The sequence below is a fragment of the Nothobranchius furzeri genome, chromosome 11, assembly GCF_043380555.1.
Source record: "Nothobranchius furzeri strain GRZ-AD chromosome 11, NfurGRZ-RIMD1, whole genome shotgun sequence".
Lineage (NCBI taxonomy): Eukaryota > Metazoa > Chordata > Actinopteri > Cyprinodontiformes > Nothobranchiidae > Nothobranchius > Nothobranchius furzeri.
The window spans coordinates 49,815,229-49,834,481 of NC_091751.1; the positions used below are offsets into that span (position 1 = coordinate 49,815,229).

Sequence of the window (19,253 nt, forward strand, 5' to 3'; positions counted from 1 at the left end):
AATTAAAATCTGTTAGTACTTTAATACATAACACAGTAAATGACACCTCAGAGGAGGAAGTTAGCCCACTCACTTTTTAATTGCACTAAGAAGGTTGTAAATTTGGTGAGCCTGAGTATTTTGCACACATTTCCACTTAAATATGACCATTCTGGTTTCTCTAAATGAACAAATCTGACAAAAACATGCCATCACTCATCTAAACACATCAGCAGCAAACGAAGACGTCCCTGTGAAAGTCTTGAGTTTGCACATCGACAGATTCCAAACATGACTTTGACTGGAGCATCTGAACATTTGTAACCACCTGCCGACTGATCTACAAGAATTATATTTTTTAAAAACTGTTCACAGAGGATTCATTCAAAGACTAACAGAAAAAACTATAATTAGATTTTCTGTCAGTGATTAAATGAAAGCAAACAAAGTAACATCTTAATATTTCTTGTTCCAGTAATCCAAGGCACTTAAATGCAACATTTCTGTAAAGTACAAAAGTAAAACTCGAAATGCACGAAATACCAGCTTGTTTGTGAATATGGAGAAATGTTGTCTAATGCCTGGATCAGTTAGTATTGCTCAAATCCTGATGTTTAGGTTTCTGTCCACACTTCATATTGCTGACAAAAAACAGAATGAGACTGAAACCTACTTACAGAGACAAAATTATTCCCACGCTTTCCAACTTCGCTAAAGTCTGGAAACCATCCTGATGTCAACCGTTTGTTATAAAACAGGGTTTGAGAATCAGACCTATTTCTGACTGACCACTTCAAATGGAATGGTTCGTAAAATGTATCAGAGATGTTCTTCACCTTTTACGCTAAAATTCATCTATTTAAGACTAAGAATTTGTGGTGCCGAATGAAGTTAGCTTACTGGTTCTGATTCTGGTTGTCTCTAATTTGAAGAGTGACAGTGTTTCCCACTGGTGCGTAGCCGTAGGTCTGAGTGGACAGTTTGGTTTTAAAGCTGCGCTGCCGTCCCTCAGCTCTCTGCACTTCAGAGCAGTATGAAGGCTTCACCTCCAGGTCCGCCTGGCTCACTCGGATCGGGACTTGCCTCTCCGTTCTGGGCCGAGGTTCGGCAGCTTGTGGGAAACCAGATGAGAAAATGCTGTTGGAGAGATGCTCTCTGAAGCGACCGAAGAAGCTACTCCTCTGCCTTGGTACGACATCTGGCCGTCCGACATTGAGAAGCACCGGCTGTCCCACTTGGGACCCACCGATCTCCCTCTGGAGAACAGAGATCTCACAGGGCTTCTCCTCTACAACATGGTGGGCACCGGAGGAACCGTACGTTTCGCCTTCCTCTGGGATGTAATCCTCCAAGTCCTCGAGGTTCAAAATACGATCTCCTTGTTTCAGGATCACATGCTCCTTTTCATTTGGTGCGTCACATTCTTCATCATCCGGTTCAAAGATAATAGTGTCCTGGTCATCGATGTCTTCTCCAGCAGATGTAAGGACAGATGAGACTTCAAGAGGTTCTCCAGAAGCAATCTGCTCACCTTCCTCCAAAGCGAGGGGCTGGCTGCTGATCTCCCCCTGCAGCTGTGCCTGGGTTTGCTCCACCAGCTTGTTGTTAGAATTATTAACATTTGGGTTTTCGATGGTGGACCTCTTGGGTCTTGAGGGAGTTGCAGCACGATCAGACCCTGCAGGTGAGACGCCTCTTCTCCTGGACAGCCTGGGTGACTTATTGACCTTGTACTCAATGACCTCTTCCACTTCAACCCACCTCGGCCTGGTCTCCACTGCCCTGGCTTCTGCTCCCTCTGGCTCTGTGACATAGAGGGTTGGTATGGTTGTCTTTCTTGGAGTGGGCATCCTTCTCGATCTCGCTGTCGGAGGCTCAGGTGTGGAAGTCTCAGAGCGATGGGCACCAACAAGAGTCAAGCCTGGGGATCTGTGTCTCCTCATACGGGGATTCTTCACCACAGTGGTAATAGTTTCCTCACTGGAGTGATTAAAGGAATATATGAGTTAGAGCTGCAGAAAGGCATTTGAAAAAAATGCTATGCTGAAGGCCGATTTCACACCAATGACTGAAGCTGGGAGCCTTAAACGACCAGTCGTAAATCACCAGCAGGCCTACAAGGGACTCTGCTTTAACATTAATAAGGAAAAGATGACTCTATAACACTAAATGAGAAGTGAAGCAATAAATAAACCAACGGTGGAGCCATTATGTGCAAACCTTTGTTATTGCTGAGATTTTCAGTTGCACATTTGTTCTGAAAAACTAATTTCACTCCTTTTCTTTCAGAATTCATGGATCTGTGAATAACACTGTCTTCACTTGAAGCCTTGTACTAAAATACAATAGCTCCGGTGAGCTGCAGCGATCGTCAACGCCCTGATGGTAACAGCCCCTCCCTTCATCATCCTTATGATAAAATCTCTTAGCATTTAGACTTTAAATACTACATGATTCGTATAGTGATACATGTAGATAAGTGCTCTAATTTCAGCTTTAGTCTGTTTTTACTTCTTAAATAAAATGTCTGCTTAAATACCAAAACACAGCTGCAGAGGAAATATTACAAAGGTTCTCCAGTTTGATTTGTTTTTGTAGTTAAATGTGCCCGTTGAAATTAGAGGATGTTAACAGAGTAAACCAACAGGCTTCACACACAAGCGTGACTGGAGACCAGTTACACTTACATGATGATGGTTTTCTTTGGTATTTTCGTCTGCTGCTCTGTGACTACAGGAAAAACAGGATGAAGAAAATAAAATTCAAACATTTTAGAATATGCATCTATTAAATAAGCCTAATTTATGTGCTATTATAGTGCAGAGTTAGAAAATAGATGCACAAATGCTAATAAGAAGAGATAAAAGTCCCAGTTCCTACCTTCAATGGTGATAGCCTGCTCACCAGTGCGAGCCACAGCAGAAGGGAGGACTAAATCAGCAGCACACTTGGCATTGCCCAGGCGGTTTGACAGCTGGCAGCAGCAGAGGGTATAATTTTAGAGTCCTAAATATGACTTTGTGCTGCTAATTGACATCAGCTGTCTATAAATCAATTCTTAGGTGTAAAAACATTTACAAGGACCCAATTAAATCTCCACTCAGTGACCTATGAGTAAAGAGGCATCACTGAGAAAACATTTAAGCTCTAAATGCAGAAACTATACATTTAAAGTGACATTTAGAAGACAAAAAACATTTATAATTTGTTTAAAGAATGAAAAGTGTAATATATGAGAATATTAATGAACTGAATAGTCCGGACAAACCTCACACTCGTAGTGGCCAAGGTCTCGCTCGTTCAGGTTTTTTATGATCAGAACCAGAACCCCACTACGTAGCTCGCTGTAGGTCTGGTACTTTTCCTGGTCTGTCAGGAGTCTGCTGTCCTTGAACCACCTTATGACACAAAGTCAAAGATTAGGACTGTTTTGAGATGAAAACATTCAGCAGTACGTATATAATAAGACAAGAGATACCTGATTTTGGGGCTGGGAGCACTTTGTATTATGCAGGTGAATTGAGCGTCTTCCCCAGGGGCAAAGACAGCATTCTTCATCTTGTTTACAAAACGAGGAGGTACTGAAAGGTGTAATTATCATCAGTAAGGTTTAGATAGCTCATTAAGCTGGAAAAAGATATGAATGAAGTTTTACAGCAGGTTTTATGCTACGACATGAACAATCACGTGGCAGATTCTCCTACTGACTGATAATCAGCTTGCAGAGGAGCCCTTACCCTGAACAGTAATTTTTCCAAGAGTGCTGGCGTTTCCAGCTGCACTTGTGGCAAAGCACATGTACTGTCCAGAGTCATCTGCACTCATATTATCCAAGATCAGCGTGCAGGAACCATCAGGGTCCTCAATGATGATGTGATGGGGATCTGCCTCTACTGCACGTCCATCTACATCCAACAAGTAAACACAATAAATGCCTTATTTAAAAAAAAAAAAAGTAATCCAGTTGCCAGTGTGTGCAGATATTTTGAAACAGGGCAGATGAGAGGGAAAAGGTGTAAACATCTCACCCTTGTACCAGGTGACTGCAGGTTTGGGCACTCCTGTAACTTTGCAAGCCAGTTTCACTGTCTGACCCAACTCTGCTGTACAGTTTGCCAAAATTTCTTCAAAATCTGGCGGATCTGGAGGGGAAAATAGTCGTAAAAACTAGAGAAGCTCGATATTGGCTTTTATTTATTTTTTTTACCGATATCTGATATACCGGTTTTGTCTGGCTCTTAATTTCTACTACTGATATAAACAAATATGTGCTGTGTCCCCCTCTTACTAATATTACATATCGGGCTGCACAGTGGAGCAGGGGTTAGCGCTGTTGCCTTGCAGCAAGGAGGTCCTGGGTTCACATCCCTGTGATGAACTGGCAACCTGTCCAGGGCATACCCTGCCTGTTTGCCCGGAGACTGCTGGAGATAGACGCCAGCCCCCCCACGACCCTGCACGAACAAGCGGGTAAAAAAAATGGTCATCCATCATGCATGCTTAAACTTAGACATTTTCTGCCTTCGAGAACATTCCTCTTTGGTTCTATTGGTGTGTTTCTGGAATGTTTGGACGAGTGTTAGATTTACTTATTTGATCAAATGTAAGCAGTGTACACATGCTAAGCTAGGCTAATTGCTAAGCACGATGCTAAGATGTGTCTGTTAGTAATATATTTTTTATGTTTCTGTATTTTGCGATATGATAAAACATTTTAAAGACCTTCAGTCAGGAAAAGCTATCCTTGGATGAAAATTCATATTTTGTTTTAGCCATTTTCTAGCTGTCTAGCTACATATAGCTACAAGCTGTGAGGACAGTAGACGTTCACTACACAGGGTAAATTTGTACTTTTTCATAAGTTGTCTCAAACAAACTAAAATATCTAAAAAACTAACCTCCAATCTGTCATATTTTGAAATATTGAGTGAGAAGAGAAGGAACATGTGTGCATGGTATGTAACAGTTGTGTGAGTAAAAGACTAAAAAATAATACTGATATTCTCCGATTTTATATTTTAATGCAACCATCGGCCAATGCTAATGGTAGACAAATAATATTGAACCTTCCTTGTTAAAAACAAGATATGTCCGAAATTACTGGCTTAAGAATGTTATCGGCTGATAATGGCATAAAAATGTAAAATTAAAAATGATCAGTTTTGGTTTTTACTCTTTTAGTAATACGACTTTTACAAACCATACACATATTATAAATCAAACTCTTTAGTTCCTTCTCCTCTCACTCAAAATGTCAAAACATGACAGATCCAAGATAGTTTCTGAGATAATTTAGGCATTTTAGCCCAGTTTAAATTGAAGTAGTTGTCATCTTTTGCAAAGATAAATGTTTAAAGTCCAAGTATGCATGATGGGTTAGGGTTAGTTACCCTAAAATTATTTAGTTTTTCTTTTTGTGAGAGGGGGCTCCACACATGGACGTAGATTTTTTTTTTGGGGTGGGCAAGACTGGCTCTTGCTGATTGCTGACGCTCCCTGGCAGTAAGGCGTTTCCTGTTTCCTGTTTTCAGTGTTGCACTACGTGTAGCTGTTTGGTGTTTGGGGCTCGCTAAAATTGATTTAATTTCTCTCTATTAGGGTATCTCTGAGTTATTGTTGCACATAAGCATGCTAAAACACACATTTTCTGTTGTTCCACCTAGCTTTTAGGGAACCATTTGAGTTCGCACGCAGTTTATTTGGTGTTGAACAGTTTGCTCGTCCAATTTGCTTAGCCTCGGCACAGCTATGGCTACTTTTGTCTCTGCTTCTCCATCTTCTATCTCTTGCTCTCTGTGTCAGATGTTTAGTTACTCCTCTGCCTCCTTTAGTGATAATGGTACGTGTAATAAATGTAGCATTTTTGTAGCTTTGGAGACGAGGGTGTCGGAATTGGAGGCCCGGCTTCACGCTGTTGAAAAGCCCGTAAACAGCCGTAGCTACTTAGCTAGTGCGGGGCTAACTAGCTCAGAACCACTGACACACCCACTGACAAGCCGACTCTGATCATTGGCAGCTCCATAGTCAGAAACGTGGCATTAGAGTCTCCAGCAACCATAGTTAAACGTTTACCTGGGGCCAGAGCGGGCGACATTAAATCTCACCTGAAACTGCTGGCTAAGGATAAGCGTAAATACAGTAAGATTGTTATTCACGCTGGCAGTAATGACACCTGGTTACGCCAATCGGAGGTCACTAAAATTAATGTTGCTTCGGTGTGTAAGTTTGCCAAAACAATGTCGGACTCCATACTTTTCTCTGGCCCCCTGCCTGATCGGACCAGTGACGGCATGTTTAGCCGCATGCTGTCCTTCAACCACTGGTTGTCTAGGTGGTGTCCTGAAAATAACATGGGCTACATTGATAATTGGAAAAGTTTTTGGGGAAAACCTGGTCTGATGCGAAGTGACGGCATCCATCCCTCTTTGGATGGAGCAGCTCTTCTTTCTAGAAATATGGCCAGTTTTATTAGTCCTCCATGACAACCCAGGATCCAGACCAGGAAGCAGAGTCGTAGTTTAACACACCCCTCTGCAGCTTCTGTACTGTTACCCACCCACTACCCCATAGAGAGTGTCCTGCCCACAGCCAAAAATCACACAGATTAAATATCAGGCTTAATAAAGCAAATCATGGAAATCTCATAAATATTAGAACAAATTCAACTGAGCAGAAAATTAGAAAAATTAAATGTGGGTTATTGAACATTAGGTCTTCTTAGGTGTGTTCTTGCTGTGTCTTGGTTCTAAAAAGAACGACAGCATGGAATTAGAACATTAGGTCTATTTTTTCTAAAACTTTGTTAGTTAATGACTTGATTTGTGATAATCAGATTTCTTTGCTCTCTCACAGAATCCTGGCTGCAGCAAGAGGACTATGTTAGCTTAAACGAATTGACTCCTTCAAATTATTAAATCATCATATTGCTCGAAGTACAGGGCGAGGAGGAGGAGTAGAAACCATTTTTCATTCGGACTTATTAATCAATCCCTTACCAATTAATAGCTGCAGTTCGTTCGAACATCTTATTCTTAGTTTTCCTGATCCAGATAGCAAAACTGTAAAACCACTCTTGTTTGTAGTTTTTTATTATCCACCAGGCCCTTACTTTTTGGATCAGATCTCTGATTTTTTTATCGGATTTGGTGCTAAATACTGATAAGGTCATTGTAGTGGGGGATTTAAACATTCATGTGGACATTGACAATGATAGCCTCAATGTAGCCTTTAGTAATATCTTAGACTCAATTGGTTTTACTCAAAGAATGCATAGCTCCACCCACTCCTGCCATCATACATTAGACATTGTGCTGACTTATGGCATTGAGTGTGAGGAAATAATGATCTTTCCACATAATTCAGTCCTCTCGGACCACTTTCTGATAACCTTTGAGTTTTTTATAACTGAGTTCTCGAGACATGAAAGTAAATTTCACTATAGTCGGTCTCTATCTGACAACGCTGTTGCATCTTTTAAATCAACTGTTCCATCTCTAATGTCCTCAGCATCTCAGAGGAACGTAGCAGAGGGCAATATTTTCCTTTATAGCCCCTCACAAATTGATGCCTTTGTTCATAATGTTACTTCCTCTTTACGTGTGGCATTAGATGATGTTGCCCCTTTAAAAAAGAAGGTAATTAGGGACAGGAAGTTGGCTCCCTGGTTTAATTCTCATTTACGAGCTTTAAAACTAAACTCTAGAAAATTGGAGAGAACATGGCGCTCTACGCACCATGAGGAGTCCTACTTATCCTGGAAAAATAGTCTTGTGCTTTATAAAAATAAGCTTCAACAAACAACTGCTTATTTCTCAGCGTTAATTGAGGAGAATAAGAATAATCCTAAATTAATTTTCAGTACAGTTGCCAAACTTACGCAGAATCATAGCTCTGAACCATCTATTCCCTTAGCCCTCAGCAGTAACGACTTTATGGGATTTTTCACAAGTAAAATTAATTCTATTAGAAACAATATCTTTAGCATCCTCCCTAATGCGATTTCTTCTTCCTCAGTAAGTGAGGCAGCATCAGAGGTAACTGTAGAACCTCATCTGTGTTTGAACCGTTTTGATCCAGTTGAGCTTTCAGAGTTATCAAAAATAGTAGCTTCATCTAAACCTTCATCTTGCATTTTAGATCCAATCCCAACCAAATTATTTATAGATGCATTTCCTTTGGTTACTGCCCCCATTCTAGATATAATCAATCTATCCTTAGTAAATGGATATGTACCACAGGATTTTAAGGTTTCTGTAATCAAATCTTCACTTAAGAAGCCTTCTCTGGATCCAGATGACCCAATGAATTATAGACCAATATCTAACCTTCCATTTTTATCCAGATATTTTATCCACATATATTGGTATTTGATATTGGTTTTGGAAATTAAGCGTTAGACAATATCGGTATATCAGATATCGGTAAAAGAGCCAAAGTTAAACAACACTACTACAAAGTGAGGATTCGAAATGACTGAATATAAGAAGAAACAAAGAAAAACCACAGTTTACGTGTTGGACTTACTCCATGCAGCCATGCTGTATCGCTGCTGTAGTTCTCTGAAGTCTCGCAGCCAAGAGTTCTTGATGATTACCGTCCGAGCCTGTAAAGTGTATTTTCTAACAGAGTCTTCCCGTTCGTGCCAGATCTCAAAGGCACGATCGTCACCTTCCACCGTTTCATTCACATCGATGTTATTCAACTGAAAATTGAACACAGCAATCATTATTTCAGGAGCTGACGCTGAAGTAAACAATTCCATGACCGTACCAGCTGGCTTACTTTCATCATGTTCTTAAAAACATAAGCTTGTGTATCGGTGTTGCTGTCCCTTTTGGGTTTGCAGATGATGCAGTAGTTCTTAAAAAGGAACACGTGACGGTGGTGACCTCTTGAGGACGTTCTAATTCCAGGAGCTCCCTCCCAGACTTGGAAAGGTCCCTGAAACAGGAGAAATACAACACACACACAATCATTACAAACAATAAAAATGCCTCACTTTTATGTTGCAGACTGTATAACCCATGAAACAGAGAAATACCTGTCGAATTGGTTCTCCAAGAACTTCCAGGGTAGCAGGATAGTTCTCGATCAACGACACATGGTGTGTGTTCTCTGAGCGCTGCGGGAGTCCAGACACCATTGCATACGCCTCTTCAAGTAAACAGCAGTTCTGGCCATTTTTTGCCTTGTTTCTAATGAGCTCCTGAAAATGCATATTAAATTAGGTCTAACTGTAAATAGCTTTAATTGTGTGCCACATTTTGTATAAAATAATATAAAGAACTAAGCTAGCAAGTTTCCATGCATGTTTGAAGTGAAAGCTGTCACCTTAAGAAGGGCTTTGTATTTCTGAATCCTCTCCAGTGGCTGTTGCAGGTAGGTGTGGATGCTTCGCACTGGAGGATCTGAAGCATTTGCACTGGCTTGCTCTTTATCAGTGTACTCCTGAAGAGAAAAAAAAAACACGTTTTAGTCCAGTAGGATTCCTACTTTTCTCAAAATCCTCCACTGCCATCTCATGGACAATGTAAGTACTACATTGTCAATTTGATCATTTTAATTTATGTCATTTGATATAATTAATAGTTCAATATACTTTACACGTATTATATGCACTAGAGCATTTACAGTCACCTTAAAGAAGCGATGGACACTCTTGTCACTGATGGCTAATTCGGCTTGACTCTGACCTACAAGATACTGAAGGTACTTCTCAAATCCCTCCTTGTTCTTCAAGAAGCACATGGCAACATCGTCGTCTGTGTCACAGTCATGCAGCTTTGGGAGGAATGTCCTAAAAAGCCAAAGCGATACAGGAAAAGGTTCAATAATAAATATGATTTTCTTAGAAATAACATTTGTTAATATTTCTAAATAAAATGCAATAATGTCAGCTCAAAAATAGTCTTATCTTAAAATATTTAAAAGTGTGGTTTACTTGTTTAGTCAATACATTTGCAGTGTTTTCTAGTGTAAATCAATGCCTTATGAGTCATTTAAAAAAGAAAAAGGTTATGATGCTCCTGTTTTGAGATGCAAATGTTTGGTGGTGCAGAGATGGGCTGAAAACAGCAGGATTGCTCATTATTATGAATGATATGCACACACCTAGCTTCTGATTGGCTATCAGAATGCATTCAGCCATGTTGTAAAGTCACTATCACCAAGATACTCTCCGCTTGCTCTCCTTGTTGCAAATTAAAAAATAAGCCTTCCTGTTGGCGAGCATGAGCCAATGTGGGCGAGGCCATGAATGCTAATTCACAGTGTGACATAGTTATGTGAGGATTTTCAAATCCTAGTATTTCACAGTCAATTTTCTATCAGAAACTAACGCAGGTGACAGGTGTAGGAGACTATTTTCATGTTCAGCCTGCTTGAAAATCTCATATCTCCTGGATGTCTGGGACTTGGAGCTCCCTCCATCTCCTAGACATTTTTGGGGGTCAGATCTGTGGCCCCTCACACTATTGGGTGCTCCTATAAACCTTACATATACAAGCGCGTGTACACACACAGGTGCTCGCATTGTAATCTCATAAGTATGGACTTGGGCATTTTCATCACATGTCTTAAGGCTGTGGTTGGCACTTAACACATTCACTGCCATTGATGACTAAAGTCGTCATTTTAAATCAAACCGTTCACTGCCAATGACGACTAAATTCGTCATTTGCATTTTTTTACTGTATGGGCATCAGAACGAGCCCCGCACCGTGAGGAATAAACATCTCAGCTCCAAAGCCGATCTTCATCCACATACATCACACGTCACATGATCAGGAAGCAGAAAATCCATGTGTTAGATTGTTTTTGGCCGCTGCTGTAAAAAAAAGTGAGGCTCGAACCAAAAAGCTTCTGCCGATCACAATTCGACAACGGATTATGAAAGAACGGATAACGCTCGAAACGCGCGGATTCTTCCTGATGTAAGAGGTGAGTTTCCGCTTTGTTTTGGTTGTTTTGGTGTCGACATAATCCTCGCGCGCAACGTTCTGTGACTCTTAACTCATTCACTGCCAGCCGTTTCCTGATCGCTAACGGCCTTCGCTGCCAGCTTTTCTCACCGTTTTTACTGTTTTTTTTAAGAGTCACAGAACGTTGCGCGCTAGCATGATGTCGATGCCAAAACAACCAAAACAAAGCGGAGACTCACCTCTTACATCAGGAAGAATCCGCGTGTTTTCAGCATTATCCGTTCTTTCATAATCCGTTGTCGAATTGTGATCGGCAGACGCTTTTCCGGTTCGCCCCTCACTTTTTTTTACAGGAACGGCCCAAAACAATCTCCTAACACATGGATGTTCTGCTTCCTGATCACGTGACATGTGACGTATGCGGATGAAGATCGGCTTCAGGGCTGAGATGTTTGTTCTCTCAGCGCGGGGGCTCGTCCCGATTTTCAAACAGTAAAAAAATGCAAAGGACGACTTTAGTCATCATTGGCAGTGAACGGTTGGATCTAAAATGACGACTTTAGTCGTCAATGGCAGTGAATGAGTTAAAAAAAACAGGAAAAATGGTGAGAAATGCTGGCAGAGAAGGGTTTTACCGATCAGGAAACGGCTGGCAGCGAATGAGTTAATGCACTGTGATTTATTATCCTGTGATTTTTCAGTAAAACAATGTTGATTTTATATTTCCTCATCAAGTTGACACAGTGATAGCTTGCTCTAGTTGTATCATTGTGTGTCCCTTTCTTAATTTCTTTTGGGTTTGTTTTTCTCTTTCTGCAGGTCTAGAAGCAGACGTTCATCATTGATTGTTTATTTTTGTGCCCCCCCCCCCCCCCCCCCCCCGTTTCCTCCGTTCTCTTTCACCTTTGTGTCCGTGTCTGGTCGAAATTATAAAGCATTCAAAAAACAATAACAATAAAGTTTTAAGTATCAGGTGTGACATTAAAAGCAGAAGTAAGGCTTGTCACCAGCATTCAGACATTAATTCTGTTTGCTTCACAGCCAGACAAGACACGGGGAAAAAAAAATGTTTTAATTTTAAAAATCTCAGAGTGACTGATTATAATCAGAAATAGTCATTTAAAAATGTTTTTCCAGTCAACCACACCTTTAAGAGCAAGGAAAGGTAACTGAGAGGTGAGTTTACTTGCTATGGAAGGATTTTATATCATCAATGTTTCTGAAAATGGTCTCTTTCTGGGTGGCGACATCAGGAGGTGCTTCAGGACTGTCAGCCTGCTTCAGGTGGTGGGAGGTGAAGAAACCAGACTCCTTCACAAACTCAGACTCTCCGTTTACCAGATCCTGTATAAGTTGGCTATAATGGAATAAAAAAAGAGGTTGTTATTTTATATTTAACACACAGTATGATTTATGACTGAAGTGTAGGGTTTAATTACAATAACTTCCTCTTGTATTCTCCCTCTGACACCTCCTCTACGTTTCCCTCTGGGAGGTCACCTGAATCAGCAGACAGCTGGAACACACATTTTTAGAAGAACATTTAAAAAATAAGTACAGCTACATATAAAAATTGGGATTATCTGAAGACAAACTTTGAGTTTTTTGTCCAGGTATGCAGGTGACACCCAGCCTTGCCGTGACGGTGTTGTTTTAGTTGGTTTGGTCCGGACTAACCACTTCAGTGGGTGAGCTGAGTCCAGAACCTCCACATACTGTCCTTCCTTCAAGGAGATGGAGTCTTTGCTTGCAGTGGTTGGGGTGTAGTCAGCCAACGCCACATAAATGTCAAACATCTAAAAGAACATTCATATTAATCAGAGTGGACATGGGGTTTCATTGATGAGGTAAATCATATGCAATATCTGATAAGTGTAAACTTTGTTGTATTTTAAGGTCCCTAAAATGTGTAAACTGTACTTTAGGACTTTTAGGACATTTGTAGTCACATTAAATAAAAGTAAATAGTGGGTCTCACCTCTCCCCTAGCATCTCCTTCATCTGACTCTGAAGAGGAATCTACGATGAGGGAGGGCGGATGAGAGCGGCCATGATGAGGTGATGGAGAAGGAGTTTTGGTTTCGTCGTCACTGTCACCTCCTGGTATGCGTAATGAAGCTGCAGCAGCGAGCGGGATGGAGAAGGTCAGAAGGATAAAGATGAAAATGATCAGGATGTGTTCATTTTATTTGATCCTTCAAATACATTTACAGAATTTATCACTGTTTTGTAAGAAATATTTTAACAGAAAAGAGCATTTCTAATGTATGCTCTTCAATAAAAAGATCAGTTGTCTTAATTATTTTTCTGCTCAATTTAGAATATATAATTTTTAAATATTTTGAGACCACCAGTAAGGAGAGAAGAGTTTTAAAAATCTGTAGTAGCAATTTCACATTTATGCCATATTATACTCTATTTCAGTTAGTAGCAACATGCAAAAACGGCACAGATTTTTAAGCTCATTACATACATGTCTGTCGATGAGCATGTATTCCAGCTTTAATCTGAGTTTCATTTCTTGTCATTGCAAAACTGTAAAATATTTTTTTATTGATGAGTTAAAAGGTGAGAACTGATATGATGACGTAGAAGCAAACTGTTTGTGATCCACCTAAATGTGAATGTTTCATTTTCTGTGATACAAAATTGTTTGATCTTCAAAGGATCTAAAAAAAAATATATATATATATCTATATATGTATATATAAATATACAACTGGGATGCATTTCGGATACATACTGGTAGATTTGGGCCAAGTTTTCATCCACTGGAGCACTTCCTCATTCTGTAAATTGTCTGAATAACAAATTAATGATTGGATGAGAATTTAAGTAGTGGGAATGATAAAATGAAGAGTGTGAAAGTGGTTAGGAAAATATGTCTGTATGGGACAATGGACACTTTTATTTCAGTTATTTGTTAATAAACCAAAGCATGCAGAAAAAAAATCACTAAAAGAGTAAAGACAAGGAATACGCTTCTGTCAGGTTTGATTCGATAGTTGGGTTAAATAGGTTGGTGGTTATGGGGGCAGGGCCGCTGGGCCCTGCTAAAATGTGATTGGCCCCCTCAATGATAAGATTATAGGTGGATGTAATTCCAAGTCCAAACACAAGTGGTGCTAATGAGCTAAATAAGGTTTTCCAGAGTAAAATCTTGGACTAAAACTTGGTCCCTTGTTGGTCCCTTACTCAAGAAAATTCTAGATTCGTCGCTGGTTAAATAAAGACTTCACAGTTTACAGATGACCAAACTGATATGAGGGAAAGCAACCAAACCTGACAGGAATAAATAAACATACATAATGTTTGACATAACGCTGTGAACATTTTTTAGACTTTCAGCAGGTAACACACTAGTAACAGCAAAGGCAAAAGGGAGAAGACCAAAAACAGGCAAGCAGCAGATGACATCAGGTCATTTGAGTGAATGAAATATTCTAATATACAGGTCCTTCTAAAAAAATAGCATATTGTGATTAAGTTCATTATTGTCTGTAATGTACTGATAAACAATAGACTTTCATATATTTTAGATTCACTACACACCACTGAAGTAGTTCAAGCCTTTTATTGTTTCTAATATTGATGATTTTGGCATACAGCTCATGAAAACCCAAAATTCCTATCTAAAAAAAATTAGCACATCATGAAAAGGTTCTCTAAACGAGCTATTAGCCTAATCATCTGAATCAACTAATTAACCCTAAACAACTGCAAAAGATTCCTGAGGCTTTTAAAAACTCCCAGCCTGGTTCATTACTCAAAACCGCAATCATGGGTAAGACTGCCGACCTGACTACTGTCCAGAAGGCCATCATTGACACCCTCAAGCAAGAGGGTAAGACACAGAAAGAAATTTCTGAACAAATAGGCTGTTCCCAGAGTGCTGTATCAAGGCACCTCAGTGGGAAGTCTGTGGGAAGGAAAAAGTGTGTCAGAAAACGTTGCACAACAAGAAGAGGTGACCAGACCCTGAGGAAGATTATGAAGAAGGACCGATTCCAGACCTTGGGGGACCTGCAGAAGCAGTGGACTGAGTCTGGAGTAGAAACATCCAGAGCCACCGTGTACAGGAGTGTGCAGGAAATGGGCTACAGGTGCCGCATTCCCCAGGTCAAGCCACTTTTGAACCAGAAACAGTGGCAGAAGCGCCTGACCTGGGCCACAGAGAAGCAGCACTGGACTGTTGCTCAGTGGTCCAAAGTACTTTTTTCGGATGAAAGCAAATTTTGCATGTCATTCGGAAATCAAGGTGCCTGAGTCTGGAGGAAGACTGGGCAGAGGGAAATGCCAAAATGCCTGAAGTCCAGTGTCAAGTACCCACGGTCAGTGATGGTCTGGGGTGCCAAGTCAGCTGCTGGTGTTGGTCCACTGTGTTTTATCAAGGGCAGGGTCAATGCAGCTAGCTATCAGGAGATTTTGGAGCATTTCATGCTTCCATCTGCTGAAAAGCTTTATGGAGATGAAGATTTCATTTTTCAGCACAACCTGGCACCTGCTCACAGTGCCAAAACCACTGGTAAATGGTTTACTGACCATGGTATTACTGTGCTCAATTGGCCTGCCAACTCTCCTGACCTGAACCCCATTGAGAATCTGTGGGATACTGTGAAGAAAAAGTTGAGAGACGCAAGACCCAAAACTCTGGATGAGCTTAAGGTCACTATCGAAGCATCCTGGGCCTCCATAACACCTCAGCGGTGCCACAGGCTGAATGCCTCCATGCCACACTACATTGAAGCAGTCATTTCTGCAAAAGGATTCCCGACTAAGTATTGAGTGCATAACTGAACATAATTATTTGAAGGTTGACTTTTTTGTATTAAAACCACTTTTCTTTTATTGGTCGGATGAAATATGCTAAGTTTTTGAGATAGGGATTTTGGGTTTTCATGAGCTGTATGCCAAAATCGTCAATATTAGAAACAATAAAAGGCTTGAACTACTTCAGTTCTGTGTAATGAATCTAATATATATGAAAGTCTAATATTTATCAGTACACTACAGACAATAATGAACTTTATCACAATATGCTAATTATTTGAGAAGGACCTGTCATTCATAAAACCGTGAGAGCTTTGAGTTTCAGATTTTTATATTGACGTAAAACACAACTCACTAAGTCCAATTAGGAAATGTCTTTATGAAATGTCTTTCAAGCCTTTTAAGCCTTTACTTTAAAAAAGACAACTACCTTGGGTGATCTTTGCTGAAACCATTTCTGTGATCTGAGAGGTGAGTTTCTTGAGGAATTCTTCTGTTCCAACTTCACCCAAGTAGGGGATTTTACCCTCTTATGGTGTGAACCAAAAAACAAAAGCATTACTATCACAGGCTTCATGGTATCAAAAAAAGAAAATCGTTATATGAAATGACTGAGAAAAACCAGAGTAGGCAATATATTAATAATACGACTTTTACACACCATGTACATGTGTGTGTGTATCTATCTATCTATCTATCTATCTATCTATCTATCTATCTATCTATCTATCTATCTATCTATCTATCTATCTATCTATCTATCTATCTATCTATCTATCTATCTATCTATCTATCTATCTATCTATCTATCTATCTATCTATCTATCTATCTATCTATCTATCTATCTATCTATCTATCTATCTATCTATCTATCTATCTATATATACATACATGTGTGTGTGTGTGTGTGTGTGTTTCTTTTTACCATTTCCTCTGCCGGCTGCCTCTTCTGGACCACTCTTGTGAATCCCAAGAACCCTAAAGAAAATGAAAAGTCACATTTAATTTCACTGCATTTTCATACATTTAGCTTTAGATATATTATGGATGCAGCATAATGGTATGTGCCTATTGAAGCTTATGCTTACTCTGAAGCTGTGATCTCCTTCTTTAGTTGTGGTGCTGAGGAGAGGTTTGGCAGGACACACAAACACACACACACAGAAACACATCTAGTTAGTACTAAGCTTTAGACACCAGTTTACTATCCAACTATTTGTGTTCTAAATCCTTTCATTTCAAAAGGAAGGTAATAGTTTTCTTACCATCATCCACCTTGAGTTGAGCAGTGCAGACAGACTGCCCTGCTCTGTTTGTGGCTATACAGGTATAGACGCCAGAGTACTCTGTGCCCACATCCATCATGATGAGGCTGTGCTGGCAACCAGAACTTGCTATTTTGTATCCTTTAGTATCCGACTTGATCCACAAGACATCCTCCATTGATTTCTCCTTCAGCCATGAAACCGTAGGAGTAGGAGATCCTAACAAAACAGATTAGGACAAAAAAGCCCCAAAACATTTGTTATAAAAGATCCATGAAGTCCAGTTGGGCTAAGAGATAAAGTAACAGAGGTATGTTTCAGGAGTACCTCCTACTTTGACAGACAGAGTGATACTTGTTCCTTGTTTCACTTTCCTGTTGCAGAACTTTTCAAGGAAGCGGGGTGGCACTAGGGGCCCCTTCAAGTCTGTGCAAAAATAGTCCACAAGAAAGTTTAGAGACGCTTTTAGGAAACAGGATGCAGAAGCAGAAGTAATTATTAAGTTACCTTTTTTATCTTGTGGCAAAATCTCTCCTGGACCTGATAAAAATGTAATTATTAGCTTAATGGCCAAAACTTTAATTTAAATTCGAAAGCATCTAACAGAAATTATATTTCCAACTATTTGGGTCCAAGATACATACTCAATACAATCAGTCGGGCAGAGGAGTAGGCAGAACCAGCTGCATTGCTGATATAGGCAGAGTACTCCCCCATGTCCTCTCTCTTCACCTCCATGATCTCAACAGCGTGAACATCCCTCTCTACTGACAACAGAATCCTTTCTGATGCACGTAGAGGTTGGCCATCTTTGAACCAGTATAATCTGGGTTTGGGGAAACCTAGAAGACAAAGGTAGTCAAGAATCATCATCAACATTAGGGATGGGAACCAAAAACAGAGTCTTTTGAGAACCGGTTCTCATCGTTTCAATTCCTAGGAATCGTTCGCCTCTTTTGCAGATAATTCCACTTGTCAGCAGTCGTCGTGAATGACGTCACCACTCATGTTGTGTAGCTTACAGAAGCAGGAAACATGGCAACTTAGCGGGACAAACACTCAGACGTTTGACAACAGGGCAACTTGCAATACTTGCAAAGTAGATATTTCATCAAGGGGAGGAAATACTACGAATCTGTAAAAAACATTTGGGCACAAAATATGCGAAGACTTAAAGCTAATGATGTGTTCTATCCCACTCTGGACTGGTGAATTTCAACGCAGCAGCAGTGACGTTCAAGCATCCTCTCCTGTCAATTTTGCAGGTAACTAATGAACTAACGCTGCCTATGATGTTAGCGTCATTAGCCACATTTACACCTCCACACTAGCAGATTCCAGTGACAAAGGTGTTTCCTGTGGGGAGATTTTCCCCATCTTGCAAAAGCTACCACAAGAAGATGACTCTGCCCTCACAAGGAGCATAAAGGAGAACTTTTGGAAAAATATTTCCAATTTATATCAGGTACAATTGCATATTTATCATTAATAAACTGACAGTTATAATGCAGGAGACCATGTGCAATTAGCTTTTTGCCACTTATTGAACTACTCTGGAATTGATAACGAATTGCATCGATGGACAGAATTGACAATGCCATTGATATTGATAAAAACTTATCAATTCCCACCTCTAATTCTCATCATCATCATTGTTATCATCTTTTGTAATCAATAAACACATTCACAAGAAACATGTTAAAAATACTAATAGAGAGAAAAGATTAAAAGCATGCAACCTTGAAAAATACCAGCTAGGATCATCAAGTGCCCACAGTGGCAATGATGTAATAGAGTCTTCAGCCAGTTCTTAAAAACTGACTATGCTGGTGCATGCCTGAGCAAGAGAGGGAGCTCTTTCCTGAGCTTGGGGACCAGGAAAGAAAATGCATGACCCCCCTTAGAACCACATTTAATCCATGGGATCACCAGCAGATTAAGATTTTTGTGAGCATAGCTCACAGAAGGGAGTAAAGCGAACCAGAAGGTCCGTCAGGTATAATGGAACGCTGTTCTGTAGGTAATTGAAGACAAAGGTGATGAGCTTAAACTGATTTCTGTAGGGTGTAGGGAACCAGTGAAGTGAGGCCAGAACAGGAGTAATGTGCTCACGGCATCTGGTGCTCATCAACAATCTGGCCACAGAGAGTCCTGCATCACTTGCAGCCTGGTCAACACTGCCGCGCAAGGAGCTGCAGTAGTCCAAGCGTGAAGTGATGATAGCATGGACGACTAGGTGGGCACGTAATAGCAAGCACTTAATTTTTGCCACATGACAAAAACGAAAGAAACAAACGCACCACTCCATTTATAGGGTTC

General features: G+C 40.2%; 1 protein-coding gene across 9 annotated transcripts in view; it reads right to left on the reverse strand.

Annotated features, from left to right (window-relative positions):
• Positions 1-642: 642 nt before the first annotated feature.
• obscnb (obscurin, cytoskeletal calmodulin and titin-interacting RhoGEF b) overlaps positions 643-19,253 on the reverse strand; it is a 65,842-nt gene continuing 47,231 nt past the window's right edge. For all 9 annotated transcript variants that reach the window (XM_054741191.2, XM_070541655.1, XM_070541653.1 and 6 more), the window contains 24 exons: positions 17,579-17,776; positions 17,442-17,474; positions 17,262-17,360; positions 16,935-17,153; positions 16,758-16,791; positions 16,595-16,647; positions 16,099-16,197; positions 13,642-13,698; positions 12,877-13,016; positions 12,494-12,694; positions 12,338-12,414; positions 12,085-12,255; positions 9,616-9,775; positions 9,310-9,426; positions 9,020-9,184; positions 8,761-8,919; positions 8,503-8,680; positions 4,008-4,121; positions 3,717-3,884; positions 3,458-3,560; positions 3,248-3,377; positions 2,860-2,953; positions 2,667-2,709; positions 643-1,959 (listed from right to left, as the gene is read on the reverse strand). In XM_054741191.2, the coding sequence (XP_054597166.2) occupies positions 876-1,959; positions 2,667-2,709; positions 2,860-2,953; positions 3,248-3,377; positions 3,458-3,560; positions 3,717-3,884; positions 4,008-4,121; positions 8,503-8,680; positions 8,761-8,919; positions 9,020-9,184; positions 9,310-9,426; positions 9,616-9,775; positions 12,085-12,255; positions 12,338-12,414; positions 12,494-12,694; positions 12,877-13,016; positions 13,642-13,698; positions 16,099-16,197; positions 16,595-16,647; positions 16,758-16,791; positions 16,935-17,153; positions 17,262-17,360; positions 17,442-17,474; positions 17,579-17,776 (3,896 nt within the window). In that variant the 3' untranslated portion in view covers positions 643-875. The remainder of the gene's footprint in view (positions 1,960-2,666; positions 2,710-2,859; positions 2,954-3,247; positions 3,378-3,457; positions 3,561-3,716; positions 3,885-4,007; positions 4,122-8,502; positions 8,681-8,760; positions 8,920-9,019; positions 9,185-9,309; positions 9,427-9,615; positions 9,776-12,084; positions 12,256-12,337; positions 12,415-12,493; positions 12,695-12,876; positions 13,017-13,641; positions 13,699-16,098; positions 16,198-16,594; positions 16,648-16,757; positions 16,792-16,934; positions 17,154-17,261; positions 17,361-17,441; positions 17,475-17,578; positions 17,777-19,253) is intronic.